This window comes from Arvicanthis niloticus, chromosome 28 (genome assembly GCF_011762505.2).
Source record: "Arvicanthis niloticus isolate mArvNil1 chromosome 28, mArvNil1.pat.X, whole genome shotgun sequence".
Taxonomy (NCBI): Eukaryota; Metazoa; Chordata; class Mammalia; order Rodentia; family Muridae; genus Arvicanthis; species Arvicanthis niloticus.
In genome coordinates, this window is record NC_133436.1 from 15,834,298 (window position 1) to 15,853,833 (window position 19,536).

Here is a 19,536-nt window from a genome sequence, read left to right on the forward strand (position 1 = left end):
CATGCAATTAGCCTAGAAGGCTTTCTTATGGGCTTGTAGATATACGTGCTGTTAAAACAGCTTTACTATTCACAAAAGATATCAAGACTGCAGATACGGTTATTCTTTCAAAAGATTTATTTGTGTGCATATGTGTGTTTATACTTAGAGGTAAGAGGCTGACATCAGGTGTGGCTTCTTCTAATGTTTTCCAATGTATGTTTTTTATAACTTATTATTTATTATTATTATTGTATGGGTATATTTTCTACATGTATCATTTATGCACTATGTGTGTGGATTGGTCTGCAGAGGTCAGAAGAAGGCATTGGATCCCCTGGAACTGGAGTTACAGATGGTTCTGAGCTGCCATCTGGGAAACAAATCTGGGTCCTCTGTAAGAGCAGCTCATACTCTTAACCACTGAGCCATCTCTCCAGCCCACCACCTTGGTTTTGAGATACGATCTCCCACTGAACCTGGAACTATACTGACTCCCCAGCAAGTTCCAGACATCCTCCTGTCTCTGTGGTCCCCAGTGCTGAGATGTCAGGCTCACACCACGCTCCCAGCTTTTAATGTAGGTGCTGGGGATCAAACTCAGGCCCCTGTGCTTGTGGAACAAGCACTTCATTGACTGAACCATGTCTCTAGCCTCTTGGATGGATTCTTCATCTCAACCTTCAACCAAGCCCTGGTTGACATCTTGATTTTAACCACTTGAAAGGCTTGAAGCCAGACAGGTCCCAGATCTCCAAGACAGAAAAATTATGAGGCAATGCATGCTTCAAGTTTTGGTGTTGCTATGTTTGAGAGGTAATGCATCACACAGACACTACTTTGGATTTGCACACATCATGTGATGGTAAGCATGTAAAAAGCTTTTGTAAGTACCCATCTCCTCCCATCAGATGGCCTTGACCCCAGGTGTGGAGTGTCTAAAACTCCATCTGATAGGCAGACAACACTTGGAAAACATTGGCAACTAATAATATGAAGTTCAAACTCAAATGGCCATGTCAAACAAACCTGAATCCGCAGAGCTGCAGCAAGGAGACTCACACTCTCTTCTGCAATGAATCTGTTCACAGGGACCCCAGGAGAACCTCCTTTCAGCTTCCCTGCAAGAAACATTTAATAGAAAAAGGCTTATACCATATTTTCACTAATAAACAATTGCCCTCTGTAAAAACCCAACACACTGAATCGTTATGTCCATCAATCAGTTATCACACAAGGAAGTTAGTTGGGAGGTCAGGGAATGTCTATAGGCAAGTCACCTCTGGCACAACCTTGATGCTCTCAGCTCGGGCTAGTTTGTATTTTATATTAGAGGGATGTCAATGTCCATTTAAGCTGTTAACCAGGGGGATAAATGGAGGCATGGTTTAATAAAGCACACTATGCTTGGCAGATATCTCATAATAACGAAGGACACAGAAACATCTAGGCATAGGCTTTTCAAGTATCCCAAGTGTGATACTGTGCTCTACAAAAACAAATTAGCTGCATGTGGTACCCCAGCCCTGTAAACGCAGCACTTGAAAAGCTGAGGCAGGAAAATAGAGTTTGAAGGCTCCACAGTATAACCCTGTCTCAAGAACATGAATAAGAATGAACAGAAATATAAATATAATGGTAGCTTTAGATGATTCTAGTTTGGTCTGGTGGCCTGTAATCCTAGTTACTCAGGAGGCCGAAGCAGGAGCACTACAGGTTCAAGGCCAGCCTGAGGAAGAGAGTCGAACTCTGTCTCAAAATTAAAAAGTAACAGGAATGGAGAGACAGCTTAGTGGTAGAGTGCTTGCTTGGCATGCTTGAGGCTCTGGGTTCAAGGCCCCACGCCTCTGCTACTTCTCCACCCAAAGACATCCACAATATTCATCGTAGAAGCATCATGGCCTGTACAGACTCACACCTCTGACCCAGTCCCGCTTGAGTTGTTAGTTATGAAGGATAAAAATCAACCTGTCAGAATTGTGTGAACTGAAATGTAGCATGGTCCATGAGGTGTGTACCATATACGATGCTCATTTTAACTAAAAGACATATTTGCTACCCAGCGTTTGAATTTCTGACACAGTAGAGCTTCAGAGCCTAGAACCTTTACAGCATAGCCCTGGGAGAAATAGTAGAAGTGAACTTGCTTGCAAACACAAGGCACAAACAGAAGTAAAAACACCTAGAGCATAGAGCCGAAAGCTGTGAAGAGAGTAAGCTCTGGTCATTAAAACAACAACAACAACAACAAACACCTGTCATGTTATCTGATATGTGTAAAACATATTCAAGTACATGAAATCAAATGTAGCAAATTCTTTATCGAGCAATATGACAGAGTCAGAAGACAGACATATAATTTGCAGATTATATCCATATTTTCAAAGTAATAACTGTGGATTTTGGTTTTGTTTTGAGACAGGGTCTCAGTATGTAGCCTTGGCTGACCTGGACTCACTCTGTAGACCAGGCTGGCCTCAAATTCACAGAGATCTCCCTTCCTTTACCTCCCAACTTCTGAGCTTATAGTGTAAGCCACTATACCTATCATAATTGTAGAGGTTTTTAATTTCAGTATGAATGTACATGTATTCACAAGTGTGTGCAAGTATGTGTGTGTGCATGTGTTCACATGTGGGCATGCGAGTGCGTGCGTGTGCGTGTGTGTGTGTGTGTGTGTGTGTGTATGTTCAAGCACACATGAACTTGGTTGATGCCAAGTGTCTTCCCTGGTCACTGTCTATGGAGGCAGGGTGCTGCAGTAACGCTGGAGCTTACTGATTCTGCTGGTCTAGTGAGTCAGCTTGCCAGGGGATGCCCTGTCTTGTCTCCTGAGTGCTGGGATTACAGGTGTCTGCTGTGCCCACCTGGCTTTCATGTGGGTGATGGGGGTCTGAATTCTGGTCCTTATGCTTTTGTGGTAAGCACTTTATCCAATGAGTCATATCCCCAGCCCATAGATTGCTTGCTTTTTTTTTTTTTTAAACTATCAAGAGAAAATTCCTGTCATAGAAATATGAGCTAATTTCTATCAAAAGCAACTATGTTCTAGGATATTAACTTTAGGGATTCTGTGATGCTGTTTTGGGTCTAGAATGTCCCCCAAAGCCCACATGTAAGGGGCTGATTCATCAGCCTGCTGCTCTAGTGAAATGAATGTGTTGGCATTTTAAGAAGGTGAGACCTAGAGGGAGGAAGCTAGGTCGCTGGGATCATGGTCTTGAAGGAGCTAGTGGGACCCCAGACCGTTTCCGGTTTCTGTCTGTTTCCTTGCCACCACTCCTGCCAGAATGACTGTTCCCATCACAGGCCTAAAGCAATATGGAGTAAACTCTTAGAAACAATGAACCAAAATAGTCTTCCTTACCAGTTGATTTTCTTAGTCATTTTTTTCACAGGAGCAGAAAGTTGACAAATACATCTGCTTTTCAAATTTGGGAAGCATCAATAAGAATTTCACTTTCCCCTCCTTTTCTCCATTAACATTTATAACATTTATTAAAAGAAAACACGCATGTAAAATGCTCTGGCCTGTATCCTCTCTTAGAGGGGAAAAAAATACTCCTAATAGCAATGTTTTTGAATTAAGAAACAATTTTCTTGGGTTTCTGGACCATTTGGCTCCTAAATTATCCACTACGGTGACAGTTCTTTCCAAGAAATTGCACAAAACACTTAAGAGTATGTGTTCCGTAATGTTCTATTGTCACATGCAATGAGGGTGTTGGAAAACCACATCCCCCACGTGTAGTTTAAAGATTAGCAACACTGAAGCCCTGTAAATCACATCTGGGCAGAAGACAAGAGTCAAAGGATGGAAGAGATTTGTTTTACTTTCTTTTAACCACTAGAGACTTGCTCTTAAAATCCTGTCCAACTACTATGGAGAAGAAAAAGAAAAAAAAAGTACTGGTCGGTCTCCTGTCTTTTAGCAATGGAGAATTGAGACAGCTACATTCCAGGGGCTGGTATCAATTTGTAAGTGCATGTTCCTAGAACATAAGGGACACAGTTGCACAGTAAAGAATTTTTTATCATTTTAGGCTCTTGTGCAACACAGGGCTCAGGAAAAGAGAGACTATGTTGTGGTTAGGAAAAGGGTTGCTATGCCTAAACCAGCCCGTTGATAACTTCAAGGTACGAGGGTATGAGGAGCACTGTGAAGAACAGGTATGAGCAAAACAGAACACCTACCTTCCTTCCTTCCTTCCTCCCTCCCTCCCTCCCTCCCTCCCTCCCCTCCTTCCTTTCAGTCTCTGGACAGCTGAATGAATCCAGACGAGAATACAATGGCATGATGGGACCAGAAATCAGGAGGAATTTTTGAAGACAGCAGCAGGGATTAATGAAAGGATGTGAAGCATGAGTGGGGGGAGCCATAACCCCAGCACTAACATAACAGAAGCCTGTGACCAGGTCAAATCTTCCCCTTCTGCAGAGACCCTGCCCTGACCCTAAATACACTCAACAAATAGCCAAAGATGCTGCTGATGCTGTAGGTGTCAGGGCACCAGATCTGCCCATGACAGCTGGGCAAGCTGCGACTGATGTTCACACACAGGGCTGAATGTTCACACACAGGGCTGGATTTAGCTTTTTCGGTTCTAAAAACTAAGAGATGGACCAAGACTTGCCACCTCACATACTAGACAAGCGAGTGATTACTGAGTCACAGTGCAGGCCCTTCACAAGCTAACACACACACACACACACACACACACACACACACACACACACGTGCGCACACATATATACATTACAGGAATCTTATATACAGAGGTCAGAACCTCTCTTCTTGAAGTGTGTGTCTAGCAATGCTTGGGGGTATCCTTTGCTTCTGTGACTGGGTCAGAAGATATTTTATTTGATTCTGTATACTTACTTGTTCATTTGGCAGATCAGCTTTGATAAACTTTGTGTTCTTTCTGAAGTGGGGATAAATATTGGGATAGAATTGATTCCAGAGAATCTGAAGGCAGTAAGATGAGGGGCTCAATGAAGCAGAGCTACATTCTCCGTACATCTGAATGCTAATGAGGCTTGAGAAAGGAGGACCTTTGTTTCAACACCCCTAGGTGTGAAGGAAGGATGCACCTGGAGGCTGGCCCACAGCCCACAGCCCACAGCCCACAGCCCACAGCCGGTCCTGTCCCAAAGCACAGATGGATCTTTCCGTTTTGCACCAAATACTCTCATTTAACTCATGCCCCTCCAGGAGCAAGTCAACTTGAAAGATGGCATTCCATTTATAATTTTTAAAAATGACAGTGACCAAAACTTTGTACAGAAAGAAAAGCCAAGGCTTATGTGTTACTCTGCTACCTCTGGAAGGCAGAACAGTCCCTTCTTGGACCCTACTGGGATGTCTAACAGACCACTAAGTTATGTAGGAAAGGAGCAAGCCAGTCTTCTGCCCTTTTTGCTATATCAAGTTCAGGACCCGGCTTTGACACAGGCGCAGCTGGTGAGCCACCTTTCCATTACAAATCTACGAATCTGTGGACAACTCTTTCATGTTTTTTCCTTCCAGGATGACAAGTTACTCTCCAAATCTAGAAGCGGTAAAAACTGGAAATTAATACAGATAAACCTTAAACAAAAGACCATGCTGTCTTTAGATTTTCAGTTCCACAGAACAAATTTGAGAGGAGAAATGGGTATGTACAGTGAAGGTACTCAGAAAAAAATCCTCTCGTATCATTTTACTATGACAGTGCCCTTGAGAGTGGCCATCAACATTTCTACCATGTGAATCCCATCACATCACACCGTATAACTCATACTCTTTAAAGAGAAAGTTCCAATGAAATGAAAATAACGTAAACATTACAATTACCCTATATAACTTTGCAACCTCTAAGACCAAACAAACTAAGGAGGAATCAATACACTACATACATAATCTAAAAAAAAAAATTTTTTTTTTTTTTGAGAAGGACCTTATGTATTTAAGGCTGAACTTAAACTTCTAGTCCTCAGCTTCTACCTCCCCAGTGCTGGGATCCAGGTGTACACCGCTATATCAGATTATGCCAACGTGAGGATCAAACCCAGGGCCCTAGGTAAGAGGGCTACAAACTGAGTTACATCCCCAACCCTTAAGAAGTAACTGAATGAAGCCGGGCGGTGGTGGCGCACGCCTTTAATCCCAGCACTTGGGAGGCAGAGGCAGTCGGATTTCTGAGTTCGAGGTCAGCCTGGTCTACAGAGTGAGTCCAGGACAGCCAGGGCTACACAGAGAAACCCTGTCTCGAAAAAACAAAAAACAAAACAACAACAAAAAGAAGTAACTGAATGTAGTGAGAACGAATTGAAATTTGAACTAGCAAATTGGTGAGATACCTCGGGGATAGACCTAGAAGAAGGGGAAAGCTGGCTAAGACAGACATGGATCTCAGAATAAAGCTCAAGAGTCAGAAGGAAGAGTGTTCATCTTATTCCAAATACACAGGATGATTGGATCCCGGGACTGCCCAATTTCTTTGTCATATTCTTTAGACTCTTCCAGCCTTCTTACTTCCCTGGACATAACTTCCAAGAACATACATACATTCTGTAGCTGTGACGTCACCGCCTGTGTGTGTTGGCAGTATGGTGAAGAGAGAGGGGTGTAGAAAATAAACTCATTTGTAGCTAGAATGCAAAAGGCACTGCCCCTGAATTAACATGTCATTTTTCCTTCCCAGCTGAGTTTCTCAGTTGTATTTATCCATGAGGAAACTGGGAAGTGAAAAGCTGAAGTGATTTCATCAAAGCCACAAAGCTTAGAGGAGCAGTATAAATAAGAGTTAAAAAAAAAAAAATCAGGGTATGGAGGTGGTGGGCAGGTGGAACTAGAAAGACCCCTCAGAAGTCAAGAGCATGTAATTACTCTGGCAGAAGACCGGGGTTTGATGGTACCCAGGACCCACAATAACGACTTACAACAAGGGGCATCTGAAGTCTCAGACTTCAGGGAGCATCTGTGCGCACACACAGACACACAGACACACAGACACACAGACATCTATCGATGCCTCTGCAGAGGCATTGATAGAGTTACCACACCATAACCCTCAGATCCTGTCTATGTGGGGACTTGGGTGGGGAGTGTCTGCAATGATAACAACAAGGATGAAAAACCTCATTAAAGACCCGCACCCTCACCCAGCCACAGTGTATTCAAATCTGGCTTAGCGTTCAAACAAAAGAACTTCTCTCTTTAAAAATCTACCCATTTGTTTTATGTGGCATTATCTGCTCATGGTCAACGCTCAGCCTCTACTGAGTGTTCACTATGGGGCCAGGCACTGTCTTGGTCACATAACATTCCAAAACCAACAAGGAAACTATTATAAAGGGACCAGGCAAATTGAAAATATATTAACTGCAATTAGACTATGTACAGAATAATTAAATCAATGTAGAAGACTTCTAGTCTTTTATGCCCTTCTCAGCACTGAAACATTGAAACCTAATGTTTTTCTTAAAACAAAATATTTTTTATTTATTCTTCAAGAATTTTATAATTAATCTCAGCCAACTCTCCAACAAAACCCAATGTTTATTATTATTATAATCTTTCATTTGTTTGGTTTGAAACAAGGTCTCACTATATAGCTCTCCGGTGGCCTTTAGCTTGGTACGCAGACCAACCTTGCCTAGAAGTCAGAGATCCAACTGTCTCTGTCTCCTGCATGCTAGGATGAAAGGTGTAATGTCTTTAGAAACCAAGAGCTCTAAAAGAAACATTAATAAAGAGTTTTCACTACACAAAATATATCATTTTTTTTTTAACAGAGCTTAAAGACAGTCCAAAAGAATATTCAAGTAGATTCTGTCTCCGGCTACAACTGTGCCCAAACTGTTCTCAATAGAAACGCTAACAAAAACCAGCAGGTAAATAATCTTGCAAAGAATATAAAATCTTTGAGAAGGAGAGGCAGTATAACTAAGTTCTTCATCTAACTAGGCTTCTGAAACTGATCTGCTTCAGTCATTATGTGTAGGCTAGAGACTGCTTTCTTAGGGGGACAAATAAAAGCTGTATGTACGTCTACAGGAAATATGATGTGTACTTGGGCTTTTCTTTTGTGAAGCACAAGGGATGGGAATGAGAGTTTCACACTTGTCAGGCAAGCCCTCTACCATGGAGCTATATCCCCCAGCCTCCACATCACATGCATTTTATTCTTTTCATTCTAATTTTTAAAAATTACATTTATGTATTTGTGTGTGTGTGGAGGTCAGAGGTCAATTTGATGATGTTCTTTTTTCTACAAGTAGGGTCTGGGGATTGCTTTCAGGTCAGCAGGCTTGCCCTTGCACACAAAGCCTCCCCCCCACCCCCTGCCAGCCACAGGAGTGTGTTTTGAAGAAACTGAGCAGCTCACAAGCTCACAACAGCCTCTCTGCTGCGCCTGCTCCGTTATTCTCTGTGCCTTTAAAGCTAGGATGTTTCAGGGGTCTCTGTGAGGAGAACTCTTGAGTACACAGTTTATCTCCATTCTGGTCCTCCCAGCAGCTTCATTCCCCACAAGGCTTTCCCACAGAGATGCTGCCAAGAATCCTCTACAAGACTCCACCGTGCCTTAGAGTACGAAGAATGTCATTTCTAGTCTACCTCACACATGTCCAGATTGCCTCTTGAGGTAACAGTTGCCATGTCTGTCAGATACCAGAGGTCAGCAGAGACATTTTGGGCAGACACCTCCACTGACATCTTGGTTTCTCTCTGCTCATAATATGAGCCTGGTATCAAAACACTCCAAAGTTCTCAGAGTTCCGAATGCTACAACCCTTAAATACAGTTCTTCCTGTTGTACTGATCCTCCAGCCATAAAACTATTTTTACTGCTACTTTGGACGTGTAACTTTGCTACTGATATTAATCATACTCTGATATGCAGGATATCTGATATTTGAGAGCATCATATGACTCACAACGGGGTGGTGACCCACAGGTTGAGAACCTCTGCCCCAAAGGTAGGCACACCAAGAGTCCTGTCTTGTTCTATGCACTCACGCCTACAGCAGCCAGCATCCCAAGAACATGTGGTCTCCCAAAGAAGCAAGGTGACCGTCATCCGGCCTGCCTTAGTCATTGTCCTGTCTCACCAAGATGAAGACATCTACCTGACAACAGGTCATGGAAGCAATTGAGAACGGTGGCTCCTGATGGGATCCAAGCAGCAGGAATCTCTTCTGGCTTAGGTGAGCCAAAGACCACAATGTCAGCCTCTCGAAGCTAAAAGGAATAAAAGAGAAAAAAACCACACACATTAATCTATAGTATAAAGACACACCAGTAACTTCAGATGTTCAATGACTTCAAAGTAACAAACAATTTTAATGAACGAGCCTGAGCTTCATTCCAAACTGTGGACAAGAACTAAAATTGTGGGCCAATTCCACTCAAGCGTATCTTTAAAAAAAAAAAAAAAAGATTTATTTATTTTATGCATGTGAGTACAGTGCTGCTGTCTTTAGACACACCAGAAGAGGGCATCAGACCCCATTCCAGATGGTTGTGAGCCACCATGTGGTTGCTGGGAATTGAACTCAGGACCTCTGGAAGAGCAGTCAGTGCTCTTAACCACTGAGCCATCTCTCCAACCATCAAGCATATCTTAGCATAAGTAGAACATGACTAACATGTCTTACAAAGAAAATGGAACTTTAAAAATATCTTCACGGTAGCCATCTCTGTATATATGCTACATGCTATATATATATATATATATATATATATATATATATATATATGCATCATTTTGACGAATCGACCCTCTATGTTATCCATGTTCAGAAGAAAAGAGGACTGGGAGCATAGCTTAGTCAGTAAAGAACGTGTTGTGCAAACATGGGGACCCAAGATCAAACCCCCAAACATACATATAACCAGCCCTGGTAGTGTGGCTGTGACCTCAATGTACCAATGGCGAGAGAAGTGGTGGAGAGAGGCAGAGTTGGTTGAGCTCCAGAACTTGGGTGAGCTACACTGGGGCCTGCACTGGCAAAAGATCAAAGAGATCCTGTGTCAAACAAAGTGAAAACTGAGCCACTGACCTCCACATGCTTTCTGTGGCTTCACTTACACTCAGATGAGCGTGCAACACACTCTCATGTACACACAGACTCACACAGCCACACACGCATGCTCACAGAGGGACAGAAACTTAAAAAGAAAGAGATATCTCTGCTGCAACGATAGCCTAACTAGCCATTCTTACTCCTCTAGGCTACACGGCCATGACACAGTTAAATTGCACCGAGACCCGTGGAGCCAGCATCCCCAGCCATCTGACTGGTTCAAGCTGTACATGATCCCTGCAGACAGATCTGAGAAGCAGCTAGACTTGCTGGTGATATTATGTGTAGGGGAAAAGTGTTCTGGTGGAAAAGGCGATTGTAAACATCTGTTTCCAAAAGCCATTTCTCATTTACATACTAAAATGACTGTCATAAATCCAACCACAGTGATCCCCCAAGGACACGCAAATGTTTAAGACTGGCTCCAGAGCAGCAGATAAGACATATCATTTTGCTAAGCTTTCCCCGCACAAAGACCGCAACACCAGAATATGTTAAAACACCTACTGAAAGGATGTAGAGAAGAACAGTAAAGCGTTCATTTTGGGAAAAGCCAGGGACCATAGCTTCATACCAGCCCTCTAAGAACCCTATGTTTCCTGCACATGGTGTCTTTGATATAACCCATTCTCTTCATTACCTATAAATCTAAAGAATCTTATTTTGGCTCCTCGGCTACATACCTACATACATCTCTAAAGCTGTGCTAATAAGCAACCAGGGGGGCAGTTAATCCCACACAGAAGGGACAAAAGCCACCCCCACCCCTAGTCACGATCACAGCATAGATGCTAATTCTTTCTGGAAAGAAGCCTTGCTAGACGCTTAGATCAATAAATAATCCACTGAGGACGGGGTAAGATTTTAATGAGCTCAAACTCAAGGAGAATTATCGTCTTTCCTGGCTGCTCCTCCTTCCCTCTCCCCACATGGGAAAGGCACTGGCCAGGCCCTGGCTTGAAACTTTACCTCATAACAAAATATTGCTTTCTCTGTGGAGACTGGAGTAGTAGTGTAGCTTAGGGGGAACCACCCACTCCCCAGGCAGAGGACCAAATGTTAAAACAATAGAAAGACACAGATAGATGGACATGAACATGGAGCATGGGGGTGCTGTGTGGTTTAGGTAACATGAAAACGAAAACTATGCCTGTGATCCCTGTGGGGGAGCAGCATCAAATATGGAGGGAAGAAAGCAGATGTGATCTGGAAGGTTCCACGAGGGTTTGGTCTTTTCTATTTAGCAGATTCAATGCATTTAAGGATGGGACTATAGCAAGCACAGCCCCATCATTGGGCTAGAGGGGACACCTTAGTTCTTTCTAGCGATGTATTTTGAAGGGGAATAAATGTGGGCCTTGGGTTTGAGAGATTCAAGTGGGAACTAAAACTAAACTAAACAAACCACCCTGCAACAAACCAAACCAAAACAAAAAACCCCAAACCCAAACAACAACAACAAAAGCCCCAGATGATGGGCTGACAAGATGGCTCAATGGGTAACTGCTCCTGCCACCAAGCCTGAAGATCTAAGTTCAAGGTCTGCGTTCAATCCCCAGTGCACACATGGTGTTAGGAGAGAACTGACTCCTGCAAGTTGTTTCTGACCGCCACATGCATGCTGGGGCACGTGTGCCATTTCTTCCTACCCCACAACCCCCTACCGTGGCACCACCCATAAGTAATAAGTAAATAGAAGTGTAATTCTTTAAGTTTAAAGTATTTTTTTTAAAGGCGAACTGTGCTTTTTAGCACCTGAGAATTATGAGACTTGCTTCCACACCTCTTGAATGTAACCAGCGCAGTTAAGCATATGATGATATGATGCTCAAATGAAGAATGCTATTTAAAAAGATAACTACATTCCCCAGCAAAGATACACGTTTGAAATCATACTAATAGTGTAAGTAAATGAAATTTAGGATTCTTCATTAAAAAGCCCTCTCATTTCATTTTTTTTTTTAAGGTAGCCAAGGGCGTGAAGATAAGAATCCTGTCCCTGAGTGTACACGTCAGGGCTGGGGTCTTCAAGCTGGGGAGAATTCTGTAGGGCAGACCACTAAGATAGGAGGAACAAGAGGCGTTCAGTAGTGACTTCTTTCCCTCTGACGTTTAGACTGTAAGATCTACCACTATTTAATGTCTGGATAAACATTGGTGTCCAGTCAGCACCTGTGGCAGCCCCCAACTGTTACACATATCAAGGGGACAGGGAGGGCCAGCCAAATATATATAGCCTCTGACTTAATCTTTTAGCTTCTGGCACAAAGGGGGTGCATCTGCTCAGTGGCCTTACAGGTCCTATAAGGACCACTTAAGACTCTCCATTGTAAAGCAGACAGGAAGTGTCCATCAGCATCCTGAAGCAGGGAGTGCAGTATGGATGTTCCCTTCCTACCTTTTAACACCCTCCTAAAAGGAAACTCCAAATTTGGTTTTTAGAAAAGTGTTACTTTTATTTTAGAAAACATTAATATTTCCAAAATTGCTGATGTCTTCTCAACAACGGACAGGGATCTGGACACACAAAGTACATTATAGCTGTGAATTCACTAGTAGGCATTTTATTTTCATTTTTTTAAAAATTTACCTTTTCTTGTTCTCCTTTCTAAGTGTTACACTATCTCCTCACATACATTTGTTTACACACATACATGTATGCACTATAGGCTAGGATTAGCATGAGAGAAAATGTGACTTTTTTTCTTTCTGAGATTGGATGACCTCAATTAATTTTATATATTCTAAATCCATCCATTTTTCCTGCAAATTTTGGGATTTCACTTTTCTTTGAATCTAGAAATGGAATCATCCTCTTCTGTCTCTTTCTCCTCTCTCTCTCTCTCTCTCTCTCTCTCTCTCTCTCTCTCTCTCTATATATATATATATATATATATATATATGTGTGTGTGTGTGTGTGTGTGTGTGTGTGTATCTATAGACATATATATACATATATATACATATATATACATATATATGTCTCTCTATATATACATATATACGCACACACCCACACACATATGTGTGTGTGTACACCAGATTTTCATTATCCATTTACCTGTTGATGGACAGTTCATTTGGCTCCATTCTCTCACGATAGAGAATAGAACAGCAAGAGACAAGAAGTTTGTCGCTGCTTTGCGATCTGTGACCTGAGCCTCCTTGTCAACTCTCACACTTTAAAATAATAATTTTGAAATTTCTATGAATACTCACTTATTGTTCCATAATCTCAAAGAGCAACAAGCCGGGGATTTCAAAGTCTTGAAACACACTTTTTTTCCACCTAAGGTATAATTCTAAAATGTTTCATTGTTGCCTAGTAAACATAAGTCTAAAAATGTAACAGAAACTGGTCAGACAGTCTATGCTGTAGAAGATTTGTCTCAGGAAGATTTCTCAGGAGGCGGGATTAGGATGGGCAGAAGAAGGGAAAGGGATCATGTGATACTGAGACATCCGAGGGAACTGAGACTCAATAGGGAGCTGTGGGAAACTTGGGACCCACCCCAACACAGAGCAAAGGTAGAACTAGAAGGCTGAGTAAGATTCTCAAGCTCATCTTGGGGGGAGGGGGGGTCACTGGTACTAATTAGTAAGAGAGGAGCTAAGGATGGGAAAATGTAGAGGGTGTGGCACAGGATGGAGTTAGGAAAAGGGGTGTGGCTTTGCAGGGTAAGGGGCGTGGTTGAGGTGTGCACCATCCTTAGTAGTCACATGGACTAGAAGCCAAAAATACATTCCTGGCAACTAGGAACTGATGGGTAATTTTACCATGGCAACCACCCCTGGCACATGCTTCTCATTTGCAGGCTACACATGGAGAGTTCACTAATAGAGTCCTTGTCTATTCATAAAAATTTAAAACTTAGAATGCCTAACATCTGAAATTAGCTGAGTCCAGCGCCATTCCACCCTGAATGTGCCTGATCTCATCCGAAACCGACTGAGTAAGCGCCATAAGGCTATGCCCGTGTCAGTGACTCAGCGGCCATGTTTTCCTGCAATAGTAAAATGGGGAACCTGAAGCAAGCTGTAATGACTTAAAGTGTCAGTGTACAAGAGGGTTCCATTCAGATGTCAGGCTTCAGCAAGACAGAGAACGGAGACTGAACAGAAACTAGCTGTCCCTCTCTGTGCCCACCCAGTGATCTCACTGTGCAAGAATTCTTTTCCTTTCAGGAACTGAGTGTATTTCTGTTGTCTACTCTCTCTTGTGATCAGTAAAACACATTACTGGCTTTTAAAATCTTAAGACTTATTGCATAAAGCAGAATGACCGTGAGCCAAGCGGACAACGGGGAATTATGATGTATCTAGCAACATCTCCCGAAGGATAATAAATGACCTTCCTTTTCCTAAGCGTTCCCAAATTCAACTCTTACTTCATAATTCTATTACATATCCAAGCTATTCATTTATGTCCAAAAGTGCTAGAAAAGACAATTACTCTGCTTTGATTTGGCTGGGAATGTTGGTCAGTTGCTATGTGCCTGTCTTGCATACTGGGAACCCAGGTTCCGTAAAATTAGGTATGGTAGCATACACTTCTAACCCTAAACTTGGGATGTAAAGGAAGGCGAATCAGAAGCTTAAGGTCACCCTTGGCTATAGAGCTGTGCTTCTCAATCTTTTAATGCTGTGACCCCTTAATACAGTTCCTCATGTTGTGGTGATCCCCCCCAACCATAAACTTATCTTTTTTGCTACTCATAACTGTAATTTTACTGTTATGAATCATAAATACCTCATATGCAGATGGTCTTAGGTGACCCCTGTGAAATGGTCATTTGAACCATAAAGGGGTCGTGACCCACAGGTTGAGAACTGCTGTTATATAGCCCGTTTAAGGCCAGCCTGGGAAACATGAGAACATATCTAAACACACACATGAACATGCACACCACCACCACCAATACCTTAAATCAGGTGAGATGATTAAAACAAAGAAAGAAAACAGCCACAAATTCAGCAATTGATATGCTTTCAGAGATCATAAAAACGATTACTTTCTTCAACTCTTGAGAAAAAAAAATATGCTGAGAAGGGAAAGGGGAGTAGATAGAGAAGGGAGGGGTGGGGAAAGAGAGAGACAGAGAGGGAGGGGGAGGAAGAAGGAAGGGGAGAGGGAGGGTAGAGAGGTAAAAGGAGAGGGAGAGAGAAAAAGAGGGAGGGAGAGGAAGAAGAGGGAGAGAATGTGTTGTGGTGAAGGCTCTTCAGAGCAGGGTGGGCTTCAGATGCACCTTCACGTGGACCACACAGTCTTCATGCACACAACAGGCTAGAGTTCAGGTACATGGCTAGGACCGTGGAGAATGAGGCTCTGTGGTTATGCTTTCCAATTCCCAGGCTCCCACTGCACATCTGCAGATCGGATTTCTGCATCTGCTCTCTTGGAGGAACTCTCTGGGCCTTAGCTGCTTCCCCCGAGAGGTGAGGAAACCAGACTCAGGGCAGGTGGAGTCACGTCACCTGGACTTGGGCCTAGACTCTGCTTACCAGCGATGGTCAGGACCCAGGCCCCGTGACTTACAAGCATACAGAAAAGACTAGGAAATGGACTCTCCATACAAACAGATGGTGCGTGTGTGTCAGATTATGTACAAGAGCGTGCCACTAAAGTTCTCATCTTGTCCTCAGAAGCCATTGGCACTGGAGAAGGGAAATACATACAAATCATGTGCCCGTGGACCAGAGGTGACATCCTTAGCCTGTTTTCTGCAGAACACAGGCCCAGAGCCCGGCAGGACTGATGCATGGACTCTGCCAGGCAGTGGATGCCTCACTTCCACAGTGGATTCTGATGACACAGGGTGCGACTGAGGCTGGCTACAGGTGGCTGCAGAGTGACACGGGCTGTCTGTCTGAAAGCTGAACCAAAACCGACAGCCGGGAGAAAGATCTCGGCCCCCATCCAGGTTTCCCACAGAGAAGGAGACAACGCTAGCAACACAATCCCACTCCTGATTTGTTAAACTGCCTTCCGAAGCCAGCGAGCTATAACACCACCATTTCTAAGACTACATTTGAGAAGAATGCATTCTGTGTTCGAGCATCTGCAGCACCACCTACCAAGACTGAAGTCAGAATAACTTACCTATAGGATATGGGGGCGGGGGGTGTATTTGAGTAGAGGTGTCTATAAAGCAGAGATGGGTCCTGGTTTCATTACATGTGCTGTACACATTTGTTATTGGATCACTATGGCAGTCCCTCCTACATTTCAGAGTCTCGGCTTACATTCTGAACCAGCTGAGGCTGATCAATCTGCTAATTTACACCGTTCTACTTGACCTCATGCTTACTCACTTCAATATGCTCTCATGAATCCCTTTCTCAACACAGGCTGATACATTAAAGGCTTAAAAAAAAAAATCCAATCAGCCCCTTCTTTGGTGTTGACAAATCTCATGATTGGGAAGAGGCAGGGTGAAAGGTACGGATGCCAACATCTGAATGCACTTTGTTACAGATAGTTTAGTGGCCACTATCCCAGGGGTTCACCAATAGACATGCTCCTGAGAAATTGGGCGTTCACTTAGCATGAGGTTATATGGTGACGGTTCTGCACATCACAGGCACCATGTCAGCACCCCTGACTAGGTGCCACCGCCACCGCTTCAGAGGGCACATACCACTGATTCCTAAGAGGGAGCCTGGAAGCTCTGGCAAGTCCAAAGCCTGGGGGAGGGAGTTACATGCAGGCTACTTCAGACTTTGTATCTTACAAGGTTGACTCTGGGGAATCACAAAGAGTAACAAGGGTTGTTGGGTGTGGCGGCATACACCTTTAAGCCCAGCACTCGGGAGGTAGAGACAGGTGGATCTCTGTGAATGAGCCTGGTCTACAAAACAAGTTCTAGGACAGTCAGGGCTACACAGAGAAATCCTGTCTCAACCCCCGTCCCCCCTCTTTCCCCCACCCCAAAGAGCAGGAATGATAAAACAGTAAGCTCAACCCAAGGCCACTGGCTTAGGCCCTGGTAGCTGAGTTGGGCAGTGTTTTGGGTTCAGAGATTGAACTCACAGAAACATCTGGAATAAATGCTACATGCACAGAGGGAGCATATATGGTAGCTTCTCTCTTCCCCAAAAGATTGATTAATTTATGAGTCTGTATGTGTGCTTGCATGAGATCACGAACACTACGTGCATGCAGGTATCTGTGGAAGCCAGAAGAGAGTGTGGGGTGGCGGGAAATGAACCTGGGTCCTCAGGCTCTTAGCCTGTTGAGCCATTCTGCCAGCCCCACGCATCTGTTCTTAACTGTAAACAATCTGGAGAAGTCTCTTCTGAGTCTCAGTTCCCTCACAATGGGCAGGCTAGTCCTGTCCAAAAAGGTGTGAGCCTTGAAATCACTGAAGACAATCCAGGCAAAGGACAGTGCATGGCTGTGACCAGCCACTCAACTAAAGTAAGAACAGCCACTCAACTAAAAGTGACTGGCATACTGATTTTATTCATTTATTGTGTTGCCCTACATGTGAAAAGATCAGTCTGTATAATTCAGTGACCCAGTCTACTTGAAAGGCTGGAAGGTCCCAGCTCTATCTATCCCTCCCATTTCACACACACACACACACACACACACACACACACACACACACACACGGCAATACACTTAGAAATTTCCATTCACTTTTAAGCCCTTCAATTAGGCATACTGTACACTAAATTTAAACTACCTGATAATATAGTTTGGCTCCAAAATCTCAGACATAAGAGTTTGAGTCTTCGAATATGAAAGACTCATGTTTTCCTTTTTTCTATAAATACTGTTTGTTTGTGTTTGTTTGTTTTTAATATATTTTTTTTTTTTTTTGATTTTTCGAGACAGGGTTTCTCTGTGTAGCCCTAGCTGTCCTGGAACTCACTCTGTAGACCAGGCTGGCCTCGAACTCAGAAATCCGCCTGCCTCTGCCTCCCAAGTGCTGGGATTAAAGGCATGCACCACCACTGCCCAGGTGTTTGTTTGTTTTTTAAGTGCCTCTGTGAAATGAGGGAAAACAAGAGACTCTCAGAGAAAGATGAATTCAAACCCATCTCTGATTTCTGAAGCATTTCTTCTGCATGCAGCTGGGATCCAGTGGCCTCAATCCAGCCGGAGGTTATTCCAGTTGCAACTTCCAGCTGTGCTCCAACCACAACTTCAGTGTGACTCTCAAGGGAGAAGAGCTCTATGCAATGCCCAACAAATTTCTCTCTTCCAAGGACAGGGTTCCACTTGACTCATAAGCACCATGGACCAAAGCATCTCTTACTCCAGATGAGGGTGGGGACCAAGGTAAAACCCTCAGTGGGAAAGAGGGGACTAGTCAAGGCAAATTCCCAGCAATAGGATTACACACAGCAACACACATGCAAACACACATGGGTTGTCTGTCTGACATCCATCACTCTGCTGCCAAGGGGCCTGGGAAGATACGCTTATGTGGAGAAAAGTGAGAAAAGGATGAAGGGAGTTTCTCAGTCCTACTCATGTGCATATGGCCAAGTCCTGGGGCTACACTCACTAGCACACGAGGTATGTGGACAACATTCAGCTACCTTCCCCCCTCCATTGAGGGTTATCTATGGAATGCTCAATGCACCTGAAAATGTGGACCAGATGCATGGCATTATCTTTCAGTGACATCCTCCAGTGGGTGTAAGGATATGCCCACAGAATGCGGGTCCATTCTGTTCTCTGTAGGGCTCCATGATGTCAGACCTCAGTTCTTGCCGCTCACACTCCCTGGAGACTTTAGGCATAATCAGTGTGCATATCAGTTCATATGCTGTTATGGTAACGAAATGCTGGAGATTGGAGATAGGTTGAGTTGGTCTCTAGCTTTTCAGGTTCAAGAGCTCAGTGCTGGCTTCTGCTTAGCTCTATTGAAGGCCTCTGTGGTGGTTTGAATGAGAATGGCTCCTGTAGGCTCATACATTTGAGTACTAAGCCTGGCAAGGTGATGTGTGTTTTTAATCCCAAACCGAAGAGGAAGACAGATCCCTGGAGCTCAATGGTCAGCCAGCACAGATTCTTTGGTGAACTCCAGGCCAGTGACAGACCCCATCTCATAGGGCAGAGGGCCTGTAAGGGTAATACCTAAGGTATTATCTAGTCTGCACACACATTGGCACACACATCCACCCACATACATGCAACACGTCAACACACATGCAAAAGAGTGAAAGTCACAATTTTGTGATGGTTCACTTCCCAGCCTCTAGGCTAAAATCAGGTGTTTCGGATTCACGGCGATTCTGCCGTAACATGAAGGAATAAGGAGGGAAATGCATAGCAATTATTAAACAGAAGCTTCTCAGATATGTGGAAACAGGAAGGTTCACCGTCTCCGTGTTCTCCACAAAAACCACCGCTGTGGAATCCTCCTCGGAGCCGGGATGAGCTTCCCTCTGCAGATGCGTCTAGGTGATTTACTTTCATAATAAAAAAGTACTTTAAAAAAATGTCTTTGTTTTTCAAAAATACAAATACAA

At 43.6% G+C, this 19,536-nt stretch overlaps 1 protein-coding gene across 1 annotated transcript in view; it reads right to left on the reverse strand.

The window, feature by feature from the left end:
- Mthfd1l (methylenetetrahydrofolate dehydrogenase (NADP+ dependent) 1 like) overlaps positions 1 to 19,536 on the reverse strand; it is a 179,726-nt gene that overhangs the window by 137,380 nt on the left and 22,810 nt on the right. Inside the window, exons 8-9 of the mRNA XM_076926782.1 lie at positions 9,094 to 9,205; positions 1,009 to 1,100 (exon numbers count right to left, since the gene is read on the reverse strand). Of these exons, the coding sequence (XP_076782897.1) occupies positions 1,009 to 1,100; positions 9,094 to 9,205 (204 nt within the window). The remainder of the gene's footprint in view (positions 1 to 1,008; positions 1,101 to 9,093; positions 9,206 to 19,536) is intronic.